Source organism: Corticium candelabrum, chromosome 21, assembly GCF_963422355.1.
Source record: "Corticium candelabrum chromosome 21, ooCorCand1.1, whole genome shotgun sequence".
In the NCBI taxonomy this organism is placed as follows: Eukaryota; Metazoa; Porifera; class Homoscleromorpha; order Homosclerophorida; family Plakinidae; genus Corticium; species Corticium candelabrum.
Genome location: NC_085105.1, coordinates 5,445,191 through 5,468,290, shown reverse-complemented (window position 1 = coordinate 5,468,290; position 23,100 = coordinate 5,445,191). Strand labels below are relative to the sequence as shown.

Genomic DNA, 23,100 nt, shown 5'->3' with positions numbered 1-23,100 from the left:
CAGTCGCTTTCATCGCGTTTCTACAAGACGTTAGTCATGTCTGTTCAAGGGCGTCACATGGGTCCCAAAAGTGGGGGGGCGCAAATTTGAAGCTGAGATATGTGACGTAATTCATGGCGTCATATATATTAAATTCTTCTGTAGTACTACAGTCTATGCTGAATCAGCTAATTTAGCTAAAGACAAGCTACACTTCTGTTTAATTAACGTTGAAAATAGAATTGACTCAAAATATAGCAAGCCACGCCCTAAAAAAGTGGGGGGGCTAGCGCCCTCTCTAGCCCCTAAGACGTGACGCCCTTGGTCTGTTGAAAGGTTCGCTTTTGATGTCTAGGCCACTGAATAGCCGGTTTTGTCTCTTCAGTTTTTCTGTTGCAGGGCGGTGAGAAAGGTGATCGACCTACGTGACATAATCTCGGTCACAGTATGAGCTCACTTCTTGGGTTCTACAGCTTTCAGGTAACGAGTGACCGAGATGACTGAGATCAGATCCGGGACTCTAGTCCTCTAGATATTGACGTCACTTCCTAGCGACAGAGTACACACACCCTCTACACATGTGGACAATGTGTCTTTCTCCAGCGTTTGAGTAGGCAAAGGCAACACATACTCTCAAGGCTGGATTCGCAAACTTCACGGTGTTACAGTCCTAGCTGTAACGGTTCTCGGCAACCCTCAGCGACTTCCAAGCAGATGGCTGCTTCGAGAGGTGCTAGTCCCGCGTCTACTCCAATTTTACAAGTGCGTACCGCCGTGGACGGTGCTTTACCATTTGCAGCGAGAATGTCTAGGGCCGGAAGTCGTTGGAAAAACCTGCAAGACGTTGTCGGTGGATTAGCTAGGCAGCCAGAAACTGAGAATGCTGCTTGGACTGGAGACCACTTTCCTGGATCTGTGGACGCTCTTGAGCTGCATCTCATTTTTCCGTTTTCGTTGTCGGATGAAGGGCGTTCTAGAGTACAGACCAGTAGTACTGGAGACAGTTTTGCGTTGTTGTTTGGTGACGATGGTCATCTGTTGTTCAAAGAGATCCTGAGCACAGAAGAGATTACGTCTGTAAGCTTGCTCAATCTACTGAGAAACATAGTGCTACTTATACTAGTGTTGAATGGGAATCGATGATGGTTGCCACATGGCTCATGCACTGTTACAGCAGTAGAAATTTATCAACCTATCAAAAGAGAACACATGTAAAATAGTTTTAGTTTAATTGAATTAAGGCTAATAAGTGTTCTAGTCTTCTATTGTGGAGGATTTTTACAAGTGTGTGAATGTTTAATAAGATAATTGATTGCAGCTGGGGAAGAGCAGAGAATGGGTACCATACATATCCACTTAAGACACTGATCTTGGGATTGACTTCTGGAATTAATTTGTTTATGCGTACTGTACATATTACCCAAGTGAAGAGAGTTGATTTTATACTTTGTTAATGGTATGCGCAGTTATAAAATTACAAGCTAATGGAGTAAAGTGTACAGTCAACAAGCTATAAAGTAGTCTTGCACAGTACTAATATCAAATTCTCAATTTAATTCCAAATGTTTTCGACTTGGCATTATTTTGGAATTTTGAGGAAGTGTTGGGTAGGTGTATGAATGTAGATATACAAGTTGTAGCTCAAGTCGTGTAATCTGGATGTAAACTGCAACTGCAAACAGAATATAAATATATAGTAGCAATTATCATTGGAAAGTTTTTAATTAACCTGCTGGCTGGGTTTTGGATTAAATTGTGTTTTCTGTGGGTATTGTAGTGTTGCAGTTTTTTGTTGTTGCAGGCTCATATTGGACCCTTGTCTGAAGGGTATGGGAGAACAGTTTCTACTACTGAACAAAGACATTGTAACGCCGGTGAGTTAGATAACATTTCTAAATATATTCTAGTTATTGATGTAGTTTTGTGGTGTAGAGACTATCCTTGAAATGACTGATCAAAGAGTTTATCAACTGCCTTTGAATCTAAAGGACAAACATGGCAATGAATATGAACTAAATCAGGTGAAAGTAATGGTAAAAGTTTTGGTTTGTTGGTGTTGTATAATTGAAGTAAGGAATTTCTGATATAATAATTTGAAGTAAGGAGTTTCTGACATAATAGATAAGCTGCATGTGGCATTGTCGAACACTGGTGGTTCCGGTGGTCTTGGGAGCTTTGGGCACAGTGCACGCAGGTATTGCACAGTGGCTGGACATTATTCCAGGTCATCACAACCTGCAGCACTTACAGAAAGCTGTGCTTCTTGGATCCAGTGCTTTGGGATCTACTCGGATCCTTTGCAAAGTCATGTCTTCTTTCTAGACAGCCGTGATGGAGGGTTTGCTTCCGGTACTTGTAATAGACTTTACAAACCAGACTGATCTATTATCACTATAGTAATAGTGGCTTAGAGGTTAGCGACAATGGCTACCACTCCATGGTTTGGTGTTTCAAACCCCAGTGACGACAGTAAATTATGAAACTTGTCTGTCTTTCTTTCTCATGTTTCTCTAGCTTTGTCCATGAGACGATGACTCATTTCAGTCGTTGGGGAGTTTCTGTGGTCTGCCGTACAGTTCGTTGACGATGACATTCAGTGCTTTTTTGGTGTTCATTGATATCTACTAGGTGTGCTGTCCCGATGTTCTCGATACCGTAATGCCTGCAATCTATATTGAATTGGCTAGTCATTGATCGGCGTGTGGACTACACAGAAACATGTACTCTGCTGGGCTCACCTGCCGGGTTGGTGGGCGCCCAGATGGGGTAAAGACCCCACTTGCCCATCATGGAGAGGCATCACAACACATCAACTGTTTGGAACCGGGTCATGTCTACAGTATTTAGGTATGGATGAGAGAGTAACGGTATCCAGCACAGCACTATGTGGGAGACGCTTCGTTGCAAGTATTTTTGTATAATGAAGATTGTTCTTTGGACTGTGTTGTACGGTCGGAACAAGATTCTGGCCATCAACGGATTTGCACTGCCGGTTCTCATTTACGGTTTTGGTGTCATTCATTGGAGGACCACAGACCTGCAGCAGCTTGATCGACGGACGAGGAAACTTCTCTCTATGCATGGTGTCCACCATCTTGCAGCAGACGTTGACTGGCTGTACGCTCCATGCACCAAGTGCGGTCGAGGGTTACGAAAGATCGAGTTGAAGTATCAGTCTTGTATTGTTGGGCTGGACTGTTATCTTCATAACAGCTCTGATCTGTTCATGCAAATGGTACAGGAGTGTGATGCTAGGAGGTCCTCTCATTCGATCCAACGCATGGCCTGTCAATTTACTGCACAGCTGCAGGGGAGTCTCTCTAAGGACAACAAGTCGCAGAGCCTGCTTGGAAGTGGGACCATCCTGTGTGATGGTGCCTTTGAGCAAGCTCCTCAGGCAGATGCGAAACATTTTCGCATGTGCAGCGGTTCTCTTTTCGTGTACAGTCCTGGAGCAGAAAACCTATGCATGGTCAGTGTCTCCGTCTCTCTGACAAACCACCTGTGGGCATGAAAGAGACCTACAAATGGCTGAAGTCATCGAATCTTCCTGCTACATCTGAGGGACTGGTTGTTGCTGCTCAAGACCAGTCTCTTCGGACTCGGTATTATGAGCGCAACATTTTGCATCGAGATGTCAGTCCCACTTGCCGCTTGTGCAGTGTAGGCCTGGAAACAGTTGACCACATTGTGGCAGGCTGTAGTGCCTTGGCACCGATGGACTACAGTGATCGACACAATCAGGTGGCCTCCATTATCCACTGGAACATATTTCATCATTTTGGGGTTTTAGTGGAGAGCAGATGGTACCGGCATCATTCTGATCGGCTTGTGGAGACGGACGACATCACTATGATGTGGGATACAACTATCCCTACTGCTAGGGAGATTGGTGCCAATTGTCCTGACATCTGTTTTAGAAATAGGAAGACAAACACTTGTCTTCTTATTGATATCAGCTGTCCTGCTGATGGCAACATTGCCAGGAAACAGGCTGAGAAGTTGACGAAATACAGTGACTTTGGGTGGAGGTACGCCGCATGTGGTAGTGTCGGACACTGGTTGTTCCAGTGGTGTTGGGAGCATTGGGCACAGTGCATGCAGGTATTGCATTGTGGCTGGACATTATTGCAGGTCATCACAACCTGCAGCACTTACAGAAAGCTGTGCTTCTTGGATCCAGTCGGATCCTACGTGAAGTCTTGTCTTTTGTTTACGCAGCCATGATGGTTTAAGCTCCTCTTAGATAGATTTTGCCTCCAGTGCTTACAAGAGACCTTACAAACCAGGCTGATCTGGTTGAGCATGACAATGTAATAATAATGATATATAATAATAATGACTCGTTTCAGTCGTTGGAGAGTTTCTGTGGTCTGGCGAACGGTCTGGTGACGATGACGTTCAGCATTTTCCTGGTGGTCATTGATATCTACTAGGCATGCTGTACCGAGTTCATGGTCACCGTTATGCCTGCAATCTATATCAAATTGGCTAGTCATTGATTGCCGTGTGGACTACACTGAAACATGTACCCTGCTGGGCTTACCTGCTGGGTTGGTGGGCGCCCAGATGGGGTAAAGACCCCACTTGCCCATTATGGAGGGGCATAACGACACAATAATAATCTCTGACCATGATGGCCAGGGTTTAATCCCGGGTGGCAACAGCAATATGATGAAACGAGTCTGTTGGTTCGTTTTCACTGTCTAGTTGGCTATGTCTGTGAGAGAAGGCTTGTTTCTGTCAATGGGGAGTTTATGTGATCTGGCATAGGGATCGTTGGCAGTGAGGATCAGTGCTTTCCTGGTAGTCATTGATATCTAGTAGGCTTGCTGTCAGAGTTGGCAAAATCCTCATAGCAGACGCAGTCAATGATCGATAAGCCAGTTACTAGCGCCATATGGATTCACGGAAACATGTATCTCTCTGGGACTTACCTGCCGTGTTGGTGGGCACCCAGTTGAGGGTAAGGACCTCACTTACCCTACTTAGAGGGTGATGACTGTAGTATATTTGAGTATAGCAATGTAATATACTTGAGTGTAGCAATAGAACACAACACAACACGTTAATAACACATAACAACAATTAGAATTACAATGCAACGTCTGCTCTCCTTCAGCCGGTATTCTGACTAACCCCGGATATATCAGTCAAACCATTTACCCAAGTCCCGTATATTACATCTCTCCTTGTTTCAAACCTACAGTCCTTCCTCTACTGTGGAGTTTTCACTAATTGTCTATATTGTGTTCGGGTTTCTTTATGTTCTTCAGACCTGACCGGGGTTTATGTTCTTCAGACTTGACCGGGGTTTGCTGTGCAGCTTCTTCTGGTACCTGTTGATGGTTACTATTAGTCTTGTGATAAGCTCTCTTTGCGATGCTCTGGTATCCACCCATTCCGGGTCACGTGCAACAAGAAAACGATTGAGAAAGCGCTTTATTGTTCAACAGCAAGCTATTTCAAGATTGCAAATGGTAGTGTGTCGATAAAAAACTTAACAGACTTGTCGTTAGCTTCTCAAAATGTCAAGTACAAGGAGCGAAACTGCCATGGCGGACAAGAATGCGATTCGCATTTCTCTTTGTACTAGGAATAAAGACTGGATGTCGTAGAACATGGTGCACCCCAAGATGTTTGCTTGCTCTGCTTCATTAGGACACAACTTGAAATCGTGGCACATTTTCAAGTTTGCGTGAGTGTGTCTGCACGTGCACGGTGAATCGTGAGCGGGCGCCTTTAAAGTCCAGTCCTCACTCACAAACTGTGGTCCATTATCTGTGACCAGTACATTGGGAATCCCAAATCGTGGGAAAGTACCCTTCAGTGCTAATACGATATCCGTTGATTTGTTCCAGTGAGCTGTTTAACTTCCGGATACCTCGAGTAGTAGTCAACAACTGCTAGAAATGCATCTTTTCCACTTCAAATAAATCCGCACCCAATTTTTCCCAAGGTCTTCCTGGCATTGGAGTACTACAGAGTGGCTCTTTCCTCTGCTCACTTGCATATCTTGCACACGTTGTACAGTTGGAAACTGTTAACTCTAACTGGCTATTCATTTGCGGTCACCACACTGACTGTCTTGCTTGTTTCTTGGTCTTTACTATTTCCAATGTCCATCATGTGCCAGTTTAAGCATATTTTTTCTCATAGACTTGGGAATAACTATCTGATGTTCCCTCAACACTAACTCGTCAACCACAGTCAATAAATCCTTATGGCTCCGAAACGGACAAACAGCAGCAACAACCTAGGTAACCCGATTCGGCCATCCTGCATTGACAACCCTGCTCAACTCTTGAATATCTAAATCTTGATGAGTTGCCTCCTTGATTCTCAGTAGACCATCTTTTGATGCTGGCAATGCATCTCTAATTCCCTCAACATGTTCCTCGACCGCCTTTATCAACTCATCCATCATGCTATCTACATTAGCAGGACTTTGTAGTCGTCTAGACAATGCGTGAGCTACTTGCAACTCTCTCCCAGGAACATAGACAACTTGAAAGTTAAATTTTATACTCACATTTTAGAACTTTGAATTTGTGGATGACTTTCATCTAAGTCTTGCTGTTGAAAATAGTGACTACCTGATCTGTTTCAATGGTAAATGGTTCATCTCGACCCAACAGAAATGATTCAAACCGGTCACATCCCCAAACCAAAGCCAATGCTTCTTTTTCAATTTGTGAAAATGTTTTTTCTTGATCTGTCAACGTTCTTGATGCATACATAACCAGTGCTTTCCTTCCATCTGATTGAATTTGCAGCAATGCAGCATCCAGACCATACGAGGAGGCATTGGCTAAGACAATTGTTTTAGCTTCAGCACTATAAAATGCTAAAACTGGTGCTTGAACAATCAATTGCTTCAAATCTGACAAACACTTTTTGATGCTTAACTGTCCAGGTCCAATAAAGCATAGTTCTCAGTGGACCTGCTTTGTGAGCAAACTCAGGCAAAAACTTGGCCAAATAACTCAACATCCCCGAAATAGTGCACAATTGATCTTTATTTTGTTGGGCTCTCTAGTGAAGTTACTGCACTAATCTTATCTGGATCAGTCTTCAAACCTTCGTTAGACAAACCACGACCAAAAAATTTGACATTTGCTTACATTCAACTTCAATCCATTGGCTTTACATTTCTCTAGAAGACGCCTCAGTCATTGATCGTGCTCTTCTTCATTCACACCTCGTACCATGATGTCATCAACAAACAATCACAGCCATCTATCCCTGCCAAAATCTGTCTCATCACTCTCTGAAAAAATTCAGGACCAGAGGCAATGCCAAATGGCAATCTCAGACATCGGAAAGTCTAAATGGTGTAATAAACGTTGTTAGTAACAAGGAATCTGCCAAAACTGATTCGGCATCTAGAGTTGTAAAACACCTTGCATCTTAGCAAAAATCTCCTCTGCCACAGGAATTTGGAATCGTTCACTGAAGTCAATACACACTCTTATTTGACCATTCTTCTTGAGAACTGGCACCATATGTGCAACCTAATCTGTCGGTTCAACCACTTCTTGAATAATTTCCATCTTCTACATTGTCTCTAGTTCATTTTTTAATTTTGGCAGCAGCGGAAGCTTTACGCGTTGAGGAACAAAAAGTGAATACGGAACTGCACCTTCTTTCAATCAAATTTAATAGGCATGATCTTTAGAAGTCCTGGAGTACCAACACAGTAGAATAATTATTCAGAACTGAGTCCTTTACAATCTGATTGTCATTTCTATCTACTTCAGCAATTCATTTGACCAGTCCCAGTTTTTGATATGCATTCAGTCCCAGTATTGGTGCAGCTGTTGCCAGCACAACATAGAACTGCGAATGGTGAGTTGTTCCATGCTCCACCTGACACAAGCATTGTCCATCTACTGGCAGTGGTCTAGATAACCCATGTGACATTAATCTAATTTTAGCCGGTTCCAGTACTGGTTTAGCTGTCAGTCTACAACACTCCGAGGCAAGACATTAACTTGAGCTCCTGTGTCTAGTTTAAAGTTTACTATAAATGCCACTAGTTCTCAAAGACAGACCACACATGTGACTTTGAGCCACCTAGAGCACTAACAAACATTTCAGTAGGCTGTTTTTCTTGCATCATCATTTCCTGCACTTGTGCCTCACTATTCTTGCATTTACTTGCAAAATGTCTGCGTAGTCCACACTTTAAACAATTTCTTGTGAAGGCAGGACATCTCTCTGGATGATTTCTTCCACACTTAGGACAATCTTGGATTAATTGCCGGTCTCCTGTACTTTTACTTTCTTTCCTAACTGCATCTAGGTTGCTTGTCGTACTTGTGGATCTGCTTTTCACTCTTTCTACTGAAACTGGGATAATTCTGATGCCTTGCATATTGCCACTGCTTTCTCTAATGTCAAGTCCATCTCTCTCACCAATCTCTCCATCTTGACTCCAGAACTCCACAAATTAACCTGTCTTTTACCAATGACTCACTGATAGCTCCGAATTCACACGTCTTCTAATGTATGTAGCTCAGTAACATACTGGTCAATGGTCTCACCTTGCATCTGATTTCTCATAAAGAAACAATGTCTTTTGTACATTATGTTACATTTTGGAATGAAGTGTTCTTCAAACTTTTTCATAACGTGTTCAAACTTGTCTTTACTTTCCTGAGAGCCAAGAACGAAAGTATTGTAAATGTCTAGAGCCTCCAGATCAATTGCGTGTAGAACACCGACATTTGCACATGACCCGCTTGAGATTTCAATCCCGAAGCTACTAGATAAATTTTGAACCGCTGCTTCCACTTCTTCCACGTCATGGCCAAATTTCTACTTCTCGCCAACGATAGATGCTCTGGAGGATTCAGACGCTCCATTTCCTGGTACCATGTAGTATACTTGAGTATAGCAATGTAATATGCTTGAGTATAGCGATAGAACACAACACAACACATTAATAAAGCATAACAACAACTAGAATTACAACGCGGCGTCTGCTCTGCTGCAACCGGTATTCTGACTAACCCCGGATATATCAGTCAAACCATTTACCCAAGTCCCGTATGTTACAATGACAACATCATAATAATAAATTATGAAACTTGTGTGTATTTCTTTCTCATGTTTCTCTAGCTTTGACCATGAGACTATGACTTGTTTCAGTCATTGGGGAGTTTTTGTGATCTGGCGAACGGTCTGTTGATGATGACGTTCAGCGGTATTCTGGTGGTCATTGATATTCACTAGGCATGCTCTCCTGAGTTTGTATTTATCGTAATGCCTGCAGTGGATATTGAATTGGCCAGTCATTGATCGCCATGTGGACTACACAGAAACATGTACCCTGCTGAGCTTACCTGCCGGGTTGGTGGGCACCCAGATGCGGTAAAGACCTCACTTGCCCACCATAGAGAGGCATAACGACACAATAATGATGGATTTCATTGCACTACAGCTTGCAAAATCTATCGTACAGTACCCAGTTTGGGTCGGTACAATAGCACATAAGGACACACATACACAGAAACTACGCTAACTACGAACAAAAAGCCATTCATTCTAATGCTATTTTGGTTTTTATACGATAAAGAACACAGTCCTGGAATTAGACCAATTCTGGCCTTGACAGACCTCAATATTGCAGATGTTCCAGACAATTGGTAGCACAAAGCGACAGTTTTAACAACTTCACTTTTACTGTGAAGAGCACTATGTAAGAAAAGAATATGTTCCATTATTAAGTTTTCACTACCTTCTCTGAACCAACGTTCTAATGTCTCATGAATTGAATCACATGATTTCATACCCAAACCTTTGCGAATTGCATTTCTCCATGCTGTATTTAATGTACGTCTAACCGTTCCGTTATCAAGATTCCACAGATGAGCTCCTTGTAAGGCAACACTGAGAAAGTTGTCTGCAGCACTGGGAAAGTTGTCTGCTAAGATTGTTGTCCAGAGTATCTCTTGTTTGCAAACTTGTTCCAATTTTCTTGCAACTGCATTCACAGCTGCATAGTTTATCATTATCCTTAACGTTACTCAAAGTACACCCTAGATGACACAAAGACGCCTTGACAAGAAGCATACTGCCCACCACTGTGAATTCAGGATTGAAAGGCTTAGGAGTTTTCGTTTTCTAAACACACAAATTGCACACTTTTTGATGTTGAACCATAGCTGGTTTCATGAACAAATTTCTCACTAATGTCCAATATGGTTTGCAGACCCTTGACTGTTAGGGAAATCATAGTAAGGTCATTTGCATATGCTATACAGCCAACTGGCATTCCACCCAGTTTTGCACCAAATCCAGGTTTCTGCACACTCTAGTCAGCAAGTCATCCATAAGTATGTTGAAAAAGACAGGAGAAACCACACCTCCCTGCCTCACTCCATTTGTCACACCAAACACTTCTGAGACACTCTGACCCCATTTTCCTCTTACAGATTGCGTGGAATACCATTCAAAGAGTATCTTAATTACTGGAGCAGGTAACTTTCTCAAGCACTAGCTTAAAGTGCAAAGCCATCCCTACTTTTTTGTTTGTTACATAAATATTTTTGCATTCTTGTCATAACAATTAGTATAATGGTGTACTCTACTTGATGCGAAAGGTGGTGTGTAGTCATCGATATACTGTAGATCAACTTGTATGGTACTTTTATATATTGTGGTATTTCTACAAACTTGTATGGTATTTTTATGAATTCTTTTTTATAGGTTTTTATTCGAAAATTTTCTTTTAATGTTGGAATTCTTCGGTTTGCTGCTATGTCCAAGTACGTAAACTGTTTTAGATTTTGCCTAGTGCATAACTTGTACTTCTCATCTAGGTCAGCAGTAGATGTACAAGCTGTCTTGGATGTCCAGGTATTTATTTGACTTAATTTCTGTATGAATTTTGTGTTATTCTATATTCTGATTGCATGTAACATTTTACTACTATGTGCTAGAATTTTCTTGTAAGTCACAAATTAATGGTTGGTTTTAGATACCTGCGCATTGATTGTCATGAATTCGTGAGTGTAGTTTGCAATCCATCTGAAGTTTGTATTGGGATCGCTAAATTTAGTTTGGGATATGAACAGTAGGGCAAGTGGCTGAAGTGTATATCACAATTCAGACTGAGCTAAATTAAATTTTATTACAGTGAATCTTCTGTTTGATGATAACCAGGGCACTTTAATATCCTGACGTTGTGTTGTTGAATTCAAGGTGTGTGTAACTCAAAATGATGTTTTTGTATTAAATTAGTACACATTTTTCTGAACACATTTTCAAACCCATGTAATAGTTTCTGTACTGGTGTTTTCATTGCTCAAGTACTAGTTACGTCTAAAGCTCATATGTCTTCACCTGGAAGGAGAATTGTTTCTTTTTTGTGTGTTTGTGTCCTTTTTTTTTATTGAAGAAGTTGGTTGTTCAGAAAGAGAAAGAAGACGAATGACGATCACTGGTGTAGTGTTTGGGTATTTAGTTGATTTGTCCTTTTTGCTTTTGTTGTTTGAATACACGACAAAAAAATTGTCAGCGAGGATACACGACAAATTGGCAACGAGGATGAGGTCTTTCCTATAGTGGATCGAGAAGATCAACTATAGAGTTTAAATTGGTCTAGATACAGGGCAATTTACCTTGTTATTTGTAAAGAATCGAACACTATCTGACAGCGATGAGACCAGGGAGAAGCACGTACTGTAGTTGTTTTCTTAACAATTTTGAGACACTTCATGATCATTGTTTTCTCAAACTGTTTGGATAATTTCAATTGTTTAATTGTAGCACAAGTTTAGGTTGTCTTGGCTTATAGGGATCTTTGAAGGATCTGTATTCTCTCTATAGTTGTTCTAGCTATCATTCTTCAACTTTCCTATTTAGAATTTCTTCATCATGTTGAGAAGAGCTATATAGGAATTGAAAGTGAAGATGAAATTAAGGAATTTCAAGAGTTAGAGATGTCTTTGTTAACAAGCTTATTGATATTCAGTAGTCAAATTAAAGCTTATATCTTGTTCACCCAAGAACAAATCAATCATATCAAGAGGCTGTATTGCCACTTTATCAAACTCACTTTATAAGTTTCTCTTCTGAAGAACTTGTTCTGATTGTGTTGTTTAAGTAAGTCCTTTTCCATACATATTATTCTTGATAAAGTTGTCCTTGCTTTCTCTCTCTCACAACAATTGTCATTAAAGGTGGGCTAATCGGCGCATCTTCTTTTTACTTGAGAACACATTCAAATGATGTGCACTTCTCGTTTCTTATTAATCAGATCTAAACCTTTGAATCAACATATGTTCAATTGCTGTTTGCTTTCTTGGTGTCGAAAGATGGTCTTTTGCTTAATTCATTCATCATAACCATATTGTAAAAGTCTTTCCCATAGTGCCTCGTGCCTGCATGCAGTACCTCAACATCTTTAGGAGAACCTATAGCAGCTACAATATGTGTGCCAGCTTTGTATTCCTCTTAAGTAAAATTTATTTCCATTGAAGTAGAAATCATTTTTACTGAAGTACAAGTCAGCATTTTTACGGAGGTACTGTCAGATGTCAGTTTTCTGAATGCGCCAGTTATCTGAACATGGCAGTTACCTGAATAGCTCTTTTTGTTCGCAACTACTTTGGAAGTAGGAGTTTTGTTCAATATTGTTTGTGGTGATGGCATTTATGTAAAGAGAACTAGGAAATTTTTGCTGCTACAAATACAATTTCAGAAAGATTGGGACGAGCATGTAAGGAAGGGAGAACATGGGGGACAATTGTGAATAGACAGTTTTTTCCTTTACTGGCTTATGGAAGTCATCTGTGGTGTTTTGACAAGAAATTTACATGTTAAACTGTAGATATAACGTGGAGGAAAGTCGTAAGGATTGGGCTTGGAATGTGTAGTCATGATTCAATCAGAGAAAGGTGCGCTACATGGTTTGTGGAAGCGAGTGAAAACTTAACGAGAACAGTTGCTGTTTTTTCATCAGGCACTGCATAGTTGCAATAAGATGGTCTGCAACAAAGAACATGTGTTCTGCATTCTCTTTGTGCACATTGAAATTTTATGAGCTGAAGACATGTAGTTTATTGTGTGACAATAGTTTACCGTGTATTCTATCTTCTTTTTGTCTGTGTATTTTACTGACTGCTTTATGGTACGGTACGTTTTTGGTATGACAACAAATACATATACATAAATACGTACATACATACATACATACATATATATTTTATTTTTTTCTAATGTTTCTTTATTACATACATGAACATTCCCACCCCAACATCTTCAACAACTTAAAGGAGAACTCTCACCAAATACTAAAACTTGTTGAAAGAAAGATACAAGGCCTGGTATCTTCCTGCAGGAAACCTACGGTCCAGACAGCCACAGAAGCAGAGAATCGGCAACGAGTTGTTCAGATGATTCACCAAATGTACACAAATCTTACTCTCTCGAGGTAACTACTTTAGGTTTAACCATACCAAGTGCTCCTAACACACCCAAAATTCAGCGAGACATGATCTATGAGCTAATCTAAGAAGGTTCTCCTTCTGAGGTTGTATTGCCACGTTCGATACTTGCGTGATAACTTTCGGGTCCCAGTTTGCTTTAGTTAATAAATCACAACTTGACACCATATGTCTCACAATCCTTACCTTGACATGTGCACAGATATTGGTCTTCCTTGCTAACCAACAATCAGAGGTACGCATATGCCACATACGGGTACTAAGCACGCCTACGCAGGTAATTTCAATGCTTTATTTCTTCGTTACGGTAAACTTCTGCAGTAAATGGTTGCAAAGGGTTGTGTCATGAAGTGACAGCTTTCATCTGAGAAATAGTTGATTTTGGTGAGAGTTCTCCTTTAAGTATGCATGTCCCAACTACAAACATCTACTATCTCTAAATTCAAATGTTGTAAAACCAATCTAGCGTTATATGACCATAATTTGACAGGTAGTTGTTGTAATAGGTGTTTAAAGACTTTGAAACGTCATGTGATTCATTGCACAAATTCTTGATACTATAGAGTGTAGAATCTTGAGACTGCATGTACGGTGAGTCTTTGCAAGCTTTTGCAGCTTCTGCAGCAGCTCTTGCGTTGTTGGCGCTTTAATAATGAATGAAGGCTGCAGGCTGCAGGCTGTTGGCTACTGACATGGAAGAAGCCGGGGTGACCCAGAAGAAAATCCGGAGGAAATATGTCACCAGGATGACTGTTGTCATATCCAGAACAACGTTGTTCTCTTTCGTATGCTTGTTGTTCATTAGAAGAGCGTGTTAAATCACTTCGCAAAGTACATCGTGGCGTTTGATCCAGAGAGGTCTGTGACCACAGCTAACTAAATGGTCACCAAAAGGGTCAAGAGTTTGACCGCAAACACATTTCAATGATGATAGAGCTAGGAAGCAGAAACAGAGGGATTCCTAGCCAAATCCGTATTCCAGTCACGAATCCATGTGGTGACGTGGCAAGGCCTAGGCTTGGGTTTGCCACCGTTTAGTAATGCTCGCAACCAAGCACCAGCATGAGTGGTGGCAATGGTGTTTAAGTTAATCTTGCTCTATCCTGAAGAGTTATAACCTCTTTCAAGGATGATGCTAAGAATGGAGTTGATAGATTATATATTGCGTTGTGATGATGTTCTGAGATTAAATGAAGGAGGGCAATCTTCGAGTTGTTTGAGTAGACGAGCGTATGCTTCAGCTTCTCCAAAAATCATGGACTCAGACTCCAACTAGACCTGATTTGTAGTGGATGTTGACTCTAAACCCAACCCAACAAACTCCGAAGTGAAGTAACTACGCTAGCGAGAGTAGGCAAGTCCCAACTAGATAAATGTACTCTTTCTAAATGCAAACGTTGTAATATCATCTAGCATTAAAAGCCCACAGTTTTATTGATAGCTGTTGCATTAAGTTATTCTTTGTATATGAGGAGATGTTGCTGATTTCAGAGATCTTGGGCGAGATAGACTGGAGAGTCTTCAAGCTGAAGGTGTCCATAGACCAAGAGTCTCCACTGAAAGGGAAAGAAGGATCTCCCAGCAGTCACCTCAAGAGCCTTGTGCCGAATGTCTTTTGAAGTTTCTGCTGCTTGAGCTGCTTCACCAGCATTGATAGCAGCACTGCATGGTTATGAAGGTAGACAAGAGACTATTTCTTACCGGCACATCAAAAAACCTGCTTGACCTTCACTAAAGTCTGGGTGGAAACATCACCTGGACGACTTTCAACATTTCCAGAACAACGCTGTTTTCTCTTAACATTCTTGTTGTCTGTCAAGAGTGCGTGATAAATGATATCACATAAAGAATCATGACGTTTGATTCTGAGGTGACCATGACCACAGCATAGATGATGGTCTCCATGAGGGTCAAGGATGGTTTCACAGGTACACTTCAACGACTTAGGAGGGAATGGAAAAATAGGGTGCCAACCATATTCTTGTTGTAAGCACGAACTCATGTGGTGACATGCTGAGGCCAAGTCATGGGTTGGCTATTGCCAGCAACCAATCACCACTATGAGGAGAAGCAACCGTGTTTAATCTTGCTCTTTCTCTAAGACTCGCGTTTTCTTTTGATAGAAGAAAGTATACATTTATGGGTGTGTGACTGAATTTCCTGTTGTGATACTGTAGTAAGATTAGAGACTCTTCCCCAAGTTGTTTATAGAGTCAAAAGTGTGCTGCACGTTCTCCTACCAATGGGATCACTGACACTGATAATTCCGGATTTTGTGGTCAAGGATTCATTGAGTTGTTGAAGAAAACTTTGTGTAAGGTTCCTGGAAGTGTTACAGCTTCCAATAAAGCTGAAACAGATGAAACTGAAGCTTCTCAAAGGCCCAAACCACCATCTGATTGGCATCGTGGCTTGAAGCCATGACTTGTCTTGAATGGAAGAATGCGTGATTCTTTCTAATAAATGCCTTAGTGACAGGTCAAACCGAGTCAATTCATCCATTAGCAGATCAGGGGGTACCGTACGGAGCAGATGGTTATAATTAATTTTACAGATGCTGAGACAACTGCGTAATAGTTGCAGTTCAACCTGAGGATTGTTCAGATTGCTGAGATGTGACTGAGCAAATTTTTCTGTACCATAGATTGGAGAACCGAGCAGCTCAATCCCTTCTCTGAGGCACATGCTCTGAGATGGTAACTCAGGAAAAGACTGATTACCCGAAGGCCAGAACACCTCACACTTTCCTAAGTTAAGATGAAGACCGAAATCAGGACCATTCATGGCAAGACAATCTACAAATTCAGCAATCGACTTTCGAGTACCAATGAAAGTACCGTCATCCAGATACCAAAGTTGTAGACTTAGATCAGAATTACTGCAATGATTGTTGAGAAATTGTAGAACCACGAAAGAAAACAGAAGTGGGCCCGGCGGGTCACCTTGTTGGACACCTGTGGTTGCTGTAATGTGAAAGTCTTCAAAGCAAAGTTCACCAGCAGTATGATACGTTTACTGTAGCCTTGTAAGCTAGGCTCTTCCATGCAGTCGCTGAGCTAAACGCACGTGAATCACACGAGGAGGAGGAGGAGGAGGAGGAGGAGGAGGAGGAGCTTTTTCCAGAATTCCTCCAGTGTGAGAAGAGCCTGGTCGCTTCGAGAACGTTATAGTGACATGGGACCCCGGATCCGGTTTCATAGCTTGGATAAGGCTAATTCGATTTCCTAAAGAGCCCGTTAATATTATTGTGTTTGATACATGAAGTGGAGAGGAAGCCCTTCACGGTGAGCGCTTGAACATGAAAGCCAGTGAAGCTGTTGATAGACAAAGTGCGGGTGAATAATGAGCCCAGGAATGGCCTACATGGGACTGATTCACTGAACCTACACTCTCCAGCAACGTTTCTTTCTACTGAACTCATCTGCAGGTTTGCGCAAATTGAAACCGATGTAGCAGTGTTCACCACTCTTGCACATCTACTCTGACATCTATAGTCTGTGGGGGAATGGTGTGAGAACTGCTGGCCCTGTTTCACTCAATGGTTCATCAAAGCAGTGGCATACCACTTGTTGACCTCTCCAGACAGGAACGGAGTCCCCGTCGTGATCAGATTGGCGTGTATTGCTTAATGCAGTCTATCTGACGGTACTTTTGACTCAGCAAGCAGCTCTTTTGTATGATATTGGCTCTCCTCACGGTGAACTGGAAACATCTAGGCATGGGAAAACAGCAGTGCAGTGGACCTATCATGTTCAGGAAGTGTAGAGTTGACTCGTAGTTGCATGTGTTATGTACTACGTACGACTTGTTTCAATGCATGGACTCTGATTGCTACATATATACTAACCGCATACAATGAGTTCATTTCTCAAACTACCGAGCTGCAGATCTAGATTAGGCGGCACTGTTGGTGAAACTAAATGCTGAAGAGGAGTCGTGACACTGCAGAATATTACATGGCTGAGCTGTCTAGATACATACTAGAAGCGAACGATGATGTCAATTATCTACTTTGCGCAAAACAAGCAAGTGCGTGAAGTGATGTCGCGTGTTACTCAACTAACTTTCATATTTAGCTAATTGAATTAGCCTTATCCAAGCTATGAAACCGGATCTGGAGTTTCACGTCACTATGACGTTCTCAAAAGCGACCAGGCTCTTCTCGGAGCAATTCCGGCAAAAGCTCCTCCTCGTGTGATTCACGCCTCCTCGTGTGATTCACGCCTCCTCGTGTGATTCACGCCTCCTCGTGTGATTCACGTGCGTTTAGATAACCAAAAAGTTCTGGTAGTTTTCTTTAGTCGGGTTAAGAAACGAGCACAGTGACATTCATTAAAGCGTTTCTAAAGTCAACTTTGACGCAACAGAAGTCTTCTCTGTCACTATTAGCAGCAATGTAGGATCTCTTTATATGTATTGCAGCTTCCATGCCACCACGGACACCTACACCCACTTGATCATAAGGAAGGAAAATGTCAGGAAGACAGGATCTCACTGACATACAGCAAACACAACTAACCAAGCGACGGATGGTCTTGCCTACAGCTATTGGTCAAAAGCCACCTCCTTTCTTGTGTAAAGCTGTCAAGGGAGCTCCTGACAACCAAGGTGCAATTCTTCGATCAAGTTTGCCAGCCAACAGTGTATTAGTCAAAACAGTGAGATTGTCCAAACAAATTTTGAACGCCATGAACAGAAGTGCTTTGATGGCATCGAGGTGCTGTGCACGGAGTTGAGAAAATCCGGGACTAGTACCTCTTGGAAATGCCTCTTTTTTGTGCATTCAAAACAGCTTGAGAATCAACAACTAAAGATGATGGAATGTCCTCTGGCCAATCAGGAAACTCGTACACAGGATGGCAACATTTCAATTCAGTAAAAGCTGATTGATCATCTCTAGGAGCACATCCGTGAGACTTGAAAGTGTTCATTGCATTACCGTAGCACCCTTCCATAGCCAACTTCAGTGATCGATGAACACTGGCTTGAGCAGTAGAGATATTTGAAATAGAAATATTATATTTCAAGTCTTTCAGCTTCTTGCCACAAAGACAAAAGATCACCTTGTTGCCATCGATGGATTCGTGAAATCAAAATATTCTTGATAATATGTCGTTTCTTTTGTCCTCCACATTGTGGAACATGTAGTACAGCCTTAGCAAGCATGTGCAATTGAACAAAGCCCCAAACACCATCTCGAAACGCATACTGTATCTCCCGTGCTAAAACTTGTGCAAACAAAGCGGGATGGATTTTGGAAGATGTACAACTGAATAAATTGGTAGAGTTGAAATTTTGTTCATGGTACTGAAGAATGTGGAAGATTCATCATAGTAGGATCGTATGAGACATTTTTTGCTGCCTTGATTCCTTCCAAGACTACGTTGTCAATTAAAACTGAACTGCCTAGACTAGAGGATCGTTTATTTGACTCCTTCTTGTATGTTTCTGGCAATTGAGCGCTGCTAAGAGACATGTCAAGACCCGGATGTCTGGAGGATTGGTGTGAGACGACAGCCAAGTTGAAACAACGGGATCAATCATGTCGTCTTCACACTTCATAACATAGAACAATTATCTGTTTGTCTTTGGCAGTTTAATGCTAGAATATTAAATGATAGATTAGATTCAGCAGGATGTAGAGCGGTGGGATTTACCCACTGTGCAACTCTCCTTAAAATTGACTTTGCATTGTACTCCTAAAGTTTACCCGATAACTGTTCAGAAAAATTTTGAAGAGCTTGATTCAAAGTAGTCTAGTGAATGTCGTTGATTTCAAAGCAATAGTTTTCATAGTCTTAAGACTGGTCGGAGTCCATTATCCCAAACTTTGTAGAGAGATGTGAAAGAAATGTGCTCCACATTGAGTCACATTAAACCAGTATCTCTCATCTTTTTCCATTTCTACAGCATTTCTGGCTGCACGGATCGGCTCAATAGCAGCAGCGCAGACAAATGTTGTTGCAATGAATTGCGGACACTGCTTTCAAAAACAGCTGGGTTCCCATTAAGGAAATCGGGATGATACATGTATATGTATGTATGTATGTATGTATGTATCTGAACCCCAATGCATATAGAAGGTTGCAATGCATGGTAACATGCAATGCGGAGCTAATATTTTACAATGCCATCCACTATCCGTCCGCTTTCTTTGTTGGTAAACCTTTCCAGTATTTGCAAGATATGTTGAGATCCCTAGCTTGTCCAGTGCTTCTGTGATCTTGTTGTCTACAAGAAGGGGTTCCATTTTGCTCCTGATTGTGGGTTTCTGCCACTTGTAAAGACATCTGGGAGTCTTTTTGTAAAGACGAACCTCTAGAGCCAGTTGGGATTTTACACTGTGCAGTGATAGGATCTCCTTGATCCTTGATGACCTTGTGATGGATTTATGTCTGTCAAGAAGGTTTGAGGATTATGTTGATCCTCTGGCACATTGATATGCTAACCTCAGAGGAAGTTACCTATTGCCTGAGGCATTTGCTAGCTTCCACTGTGGCGGAGTGGCCTTCTCGCGTTGAGCTGCATGGTTTCACACATGCAGCTGGGACAGGTATAGCCACAGCCATATGACTCAATTACAGCAATACTCTCTCCATCCGCGCATACAGCTGAGGAGTAATCAACCCTTATAGCAAGAAGATTGTTCAACCGTTTGATTAATGCTTCCACTGCTTATTTTTATAGAATTTATTTATTATAGGACACACAATTCTATCACCAGGACAGATAGCCGCACGGGGGTACTTATATACCATAGAATTTATTTTTCCAATAAGGTGCAATTTCCTAACGCTCCTGCTGTCAAGAGAGGGTATATTTCTGTGACCAAGGACAGAATATCATAGCTGATCAAGTCTTGTGCGCTGAGTGGGGTGCTCACCCTCGACGATAAGTAAAAACGTTGGAAGCTAGGTGTATTTAGAACTGATACTCTATATACTACTGTTGTGTGGTAATGTTTAGTACTAATTGGATACGTATCTTAATTTCTATCATAATGGAGTCATTAATTGTCATATATTTGGAAGCGGTATTTTTAGGAATGAGTATCTAAATGCTCAGAGAGATCTGGTAAACAAATTCTGATCCTATCACATTTTTATGGCACTTGAAACCGTTTTACTATATATAATATAATATGACATTATCAATCATTAGTACAGAGTGATGACTGGATGTCTTGAATGTAGCAGCTATCTGAGATTGTTGTGTTATTTGGCTCTTGGCTAGTGCATGTGCAATATGTCATTCAGTGTAGTTGATATACTTTTGCATGTAGTTTCTATTGTAGTACCAATTGCTGCTATATGCTACAGAGACAGAGTTCAGTCTTGATGTTAATAATGGTCGCATTACTCTTATTCTAGAATGGCATAATGCGACTTGATGATTCTAAGGAAGCAGGGTAAATGAATGACTTTTTAGATCATAGAATTTTAGAATTACTGTGTCTTCTTATTAGGCGGTTACGAGTAGTTGAGGATGGAGTTGACAAATTTGATTTTCTTCCACGTGACTTTATTGAAGGAATTCTCAATGAGAAGTTGGGAGAAGGGGTGATTATATTTGCTGTAAATCTGAATCAATTTAGTTTCTAATTGCACATTTGATTTGACTGTTCTTAGAACTGGCATGCTGACAGAGGTACTGATCGCGTATTTACATTTACGTTAGCTGGTATATCTGGATTGTCTGATGAGAAAGAAGTTAAGACTGCTGCGTACAATATTGGTCAAATGGAGTGGAATGCAGCAGCAGGGGTTGATGAAGCTTATGTGAATGACTTTAGGGACAACAACGTATACACTCGTTTTGCAAACCCAAATGGAGGTCAGCTGGTGTACATCTAAATCCGTGTTATCTCACAATAATTAACTGTATTTGGAGTGGATTATTTTATTTTTGATGTAGGCCTTTGGTCATGTTTTCATCCGGATGGTGGTTGTACTTTGATATTCATGGATCATGCAAACACTTTGCCAATATGGGGAAAGCAGAGGTGGGTTAAATTTTATTTCATTTTGCTCTAGAATGCAGTTAATTCCAATTGCAATAAATTCGGAAAAGATTACTTGCTCTATTTGTTATTTTTAATAATGATGTCATGGTGTATAATTGAATAGATCACACTACATACAATGCATACGCTCACAAATGCTTATATGTATAGACTTCAAATAATGGTAATCGTATCAATTTATTTAATGTCATGCTCAACAGGGGTATTGCTGAAGAAAGCTTGTGCGTCAATTTTTATGACATCACTAATTGTTTAATAATAGGAACTAATATACCCTGAAAAAAAATTTGCGAGGGAAAAATTCTTGCTATAATTTGTGACCCCAGCTCATCTCTCTATTAAATTTCGCACAGTAGGTTTTCTTGCTGTAATTACACTGTAAAGATACTGTAATTAGTAGTTAATATAATAGGTCAGGCCTGTGAGCGCACAAATAATTATGTTCCCCAAAATCGCAAATTTTCTTCTTTCACGGTATGTTATTCCATTAACTTGTAAAACAGTGCAACAATGCAGAGTAGCCATGAGCTCTAAGAGCTTTATGGTCGTATGACGAAGATTTCTCTTGACAAACAAGTCAACCACACCGCCAAGATGTAAGGTTATCTGCTATTTTTGCCATGAAGTTCTTGCCGCAAGCCCTCTCTTTCCTGTACATATAAATGTGATAAATAGATCAGACAGAGACCTAATTAATTAACTAACATGTAAAACACTTAAATAGAATTAGGTAATAAGCTATTAAAAAAGAGCGTAGAACTGCGCCGGCTGTCAATTATAAATCGATCTTTTTCCATCATGGCACTAGAGAAAACTCCCTGCGTATACACCACTGCTCGACCACTGCTGTAGTTGGTAAATTGTGAAGACTTAGAGCAAACTCTGCCTCAAGAGGAACTAGCCCATCATTGTCTTTCGTCCAGCAGCAATTAATTTAAAAAGTGCCTATCTACAGTTTTTGAGTTTGAGGTTTTATCTACAGTTTTTGAGTTTGAGGGTTTTGTAGACGTTGCTTCTATATCCACAGCTCTAGTGTTTTGAGTCGCTCTTGCGCAATCGTCAAGACGAGTTTAGGGAAGAAAATTGAAGGACCTCTCATAGCGTTTTAGTACAGTATACTTTCGAAAGTGACCAATGTATGCATGGCCGTCTGACGTATCACGTATCAACGGTCGCCAAAACGCAGGCAATTTACGGCGGTAACCAACACTCTTCAAACAATATAAAAACATCGTACACGACAACAGTCACGATATGTCCTTTTGCATTAGTTCGTTCTATGATCTAGTTACGAACAATTTTTTACTCGAAGGCTCGCGCACCTATGTTGCAACACGCGTCGTTTCTCGGAGGCAACTCAAATACCTCAACCCCAAAACTCTGCTCTTTAGTACCGAGAACATGCATGCAAGGGTTTATATCTGAACACCCAGCCGTATATTTTATACTTCTTTGCAATATGTCCAGCACGTGACGCTTGGACGCCTTCTGCACGTGCACAACGTGATGCTCTGCAATTTGAACCAACAGTTACAACTATATGCACGCCCACAGTTCACTTTTACTTAGTTTATTCTGTCATCAAATTATGCGAAATGACATATGTACAATATTGCTACTACTAGCCTAGGCAATTTCTCGCGC

At 41.1% G+C, this 23,100-nt stretch overlaps 1 protein-coding gene across 1 annotated transcript; it reads left to right on the top strand.

The window, feature by feature from the left end:
• The first annotated feature begins 508 nt into the window (after positions 1-508).
• On the top strand, positions 509-22,565 carry LOC134196211 (uncharacterized). Its single transcript, XM_062665286.1, has 11 exons — positions 509-1,056; positions 1,781-1,853; positions 1,912-2,000; positions 10,693-10,751; positions 10,806-10,842; positions 20,804-20,841; positions 20,899-20,992; positions 21,062-21,080; positions 21,141-21,266; positions 21,348-21,435; positions 22,484-22,565. Exons 1-11 carry the CDS (start codon positions 694-696, stop codon positions 22,563-22,565), a joined length of 1,068 nt encoding a protein of 355 aa, XP_062521270.1. The 5' UTR covers positions 509-693.
• Positions 22,566-23,100: the final 535 nt, after the last annotated feature.

Bases quoted from the DNA above. Each gene is read 5' to 3' on its own strand.
- LOC134196211 (XM_062665286.1), top strand. From the start codon at position 694: ATGGCTGCTTCGAGAGGTGCTAGTCCCGCGTCTACTCCAATTTTACAA. The intron at 1,854-1,911 runs GTGAGTTAGATA...TTTGTGGTGTAG, and splicing joins ACAAAGACATTGTAACGCCG to AGACTATCCTTGAAATGACT. The intron at 2,001-10,692 runs GTGAAAGTAATG...TCTTTTTTATAG, and splicing joins ATGAATATGAACTAAATCAG to GTTTTTATTCGAAAATTTTC.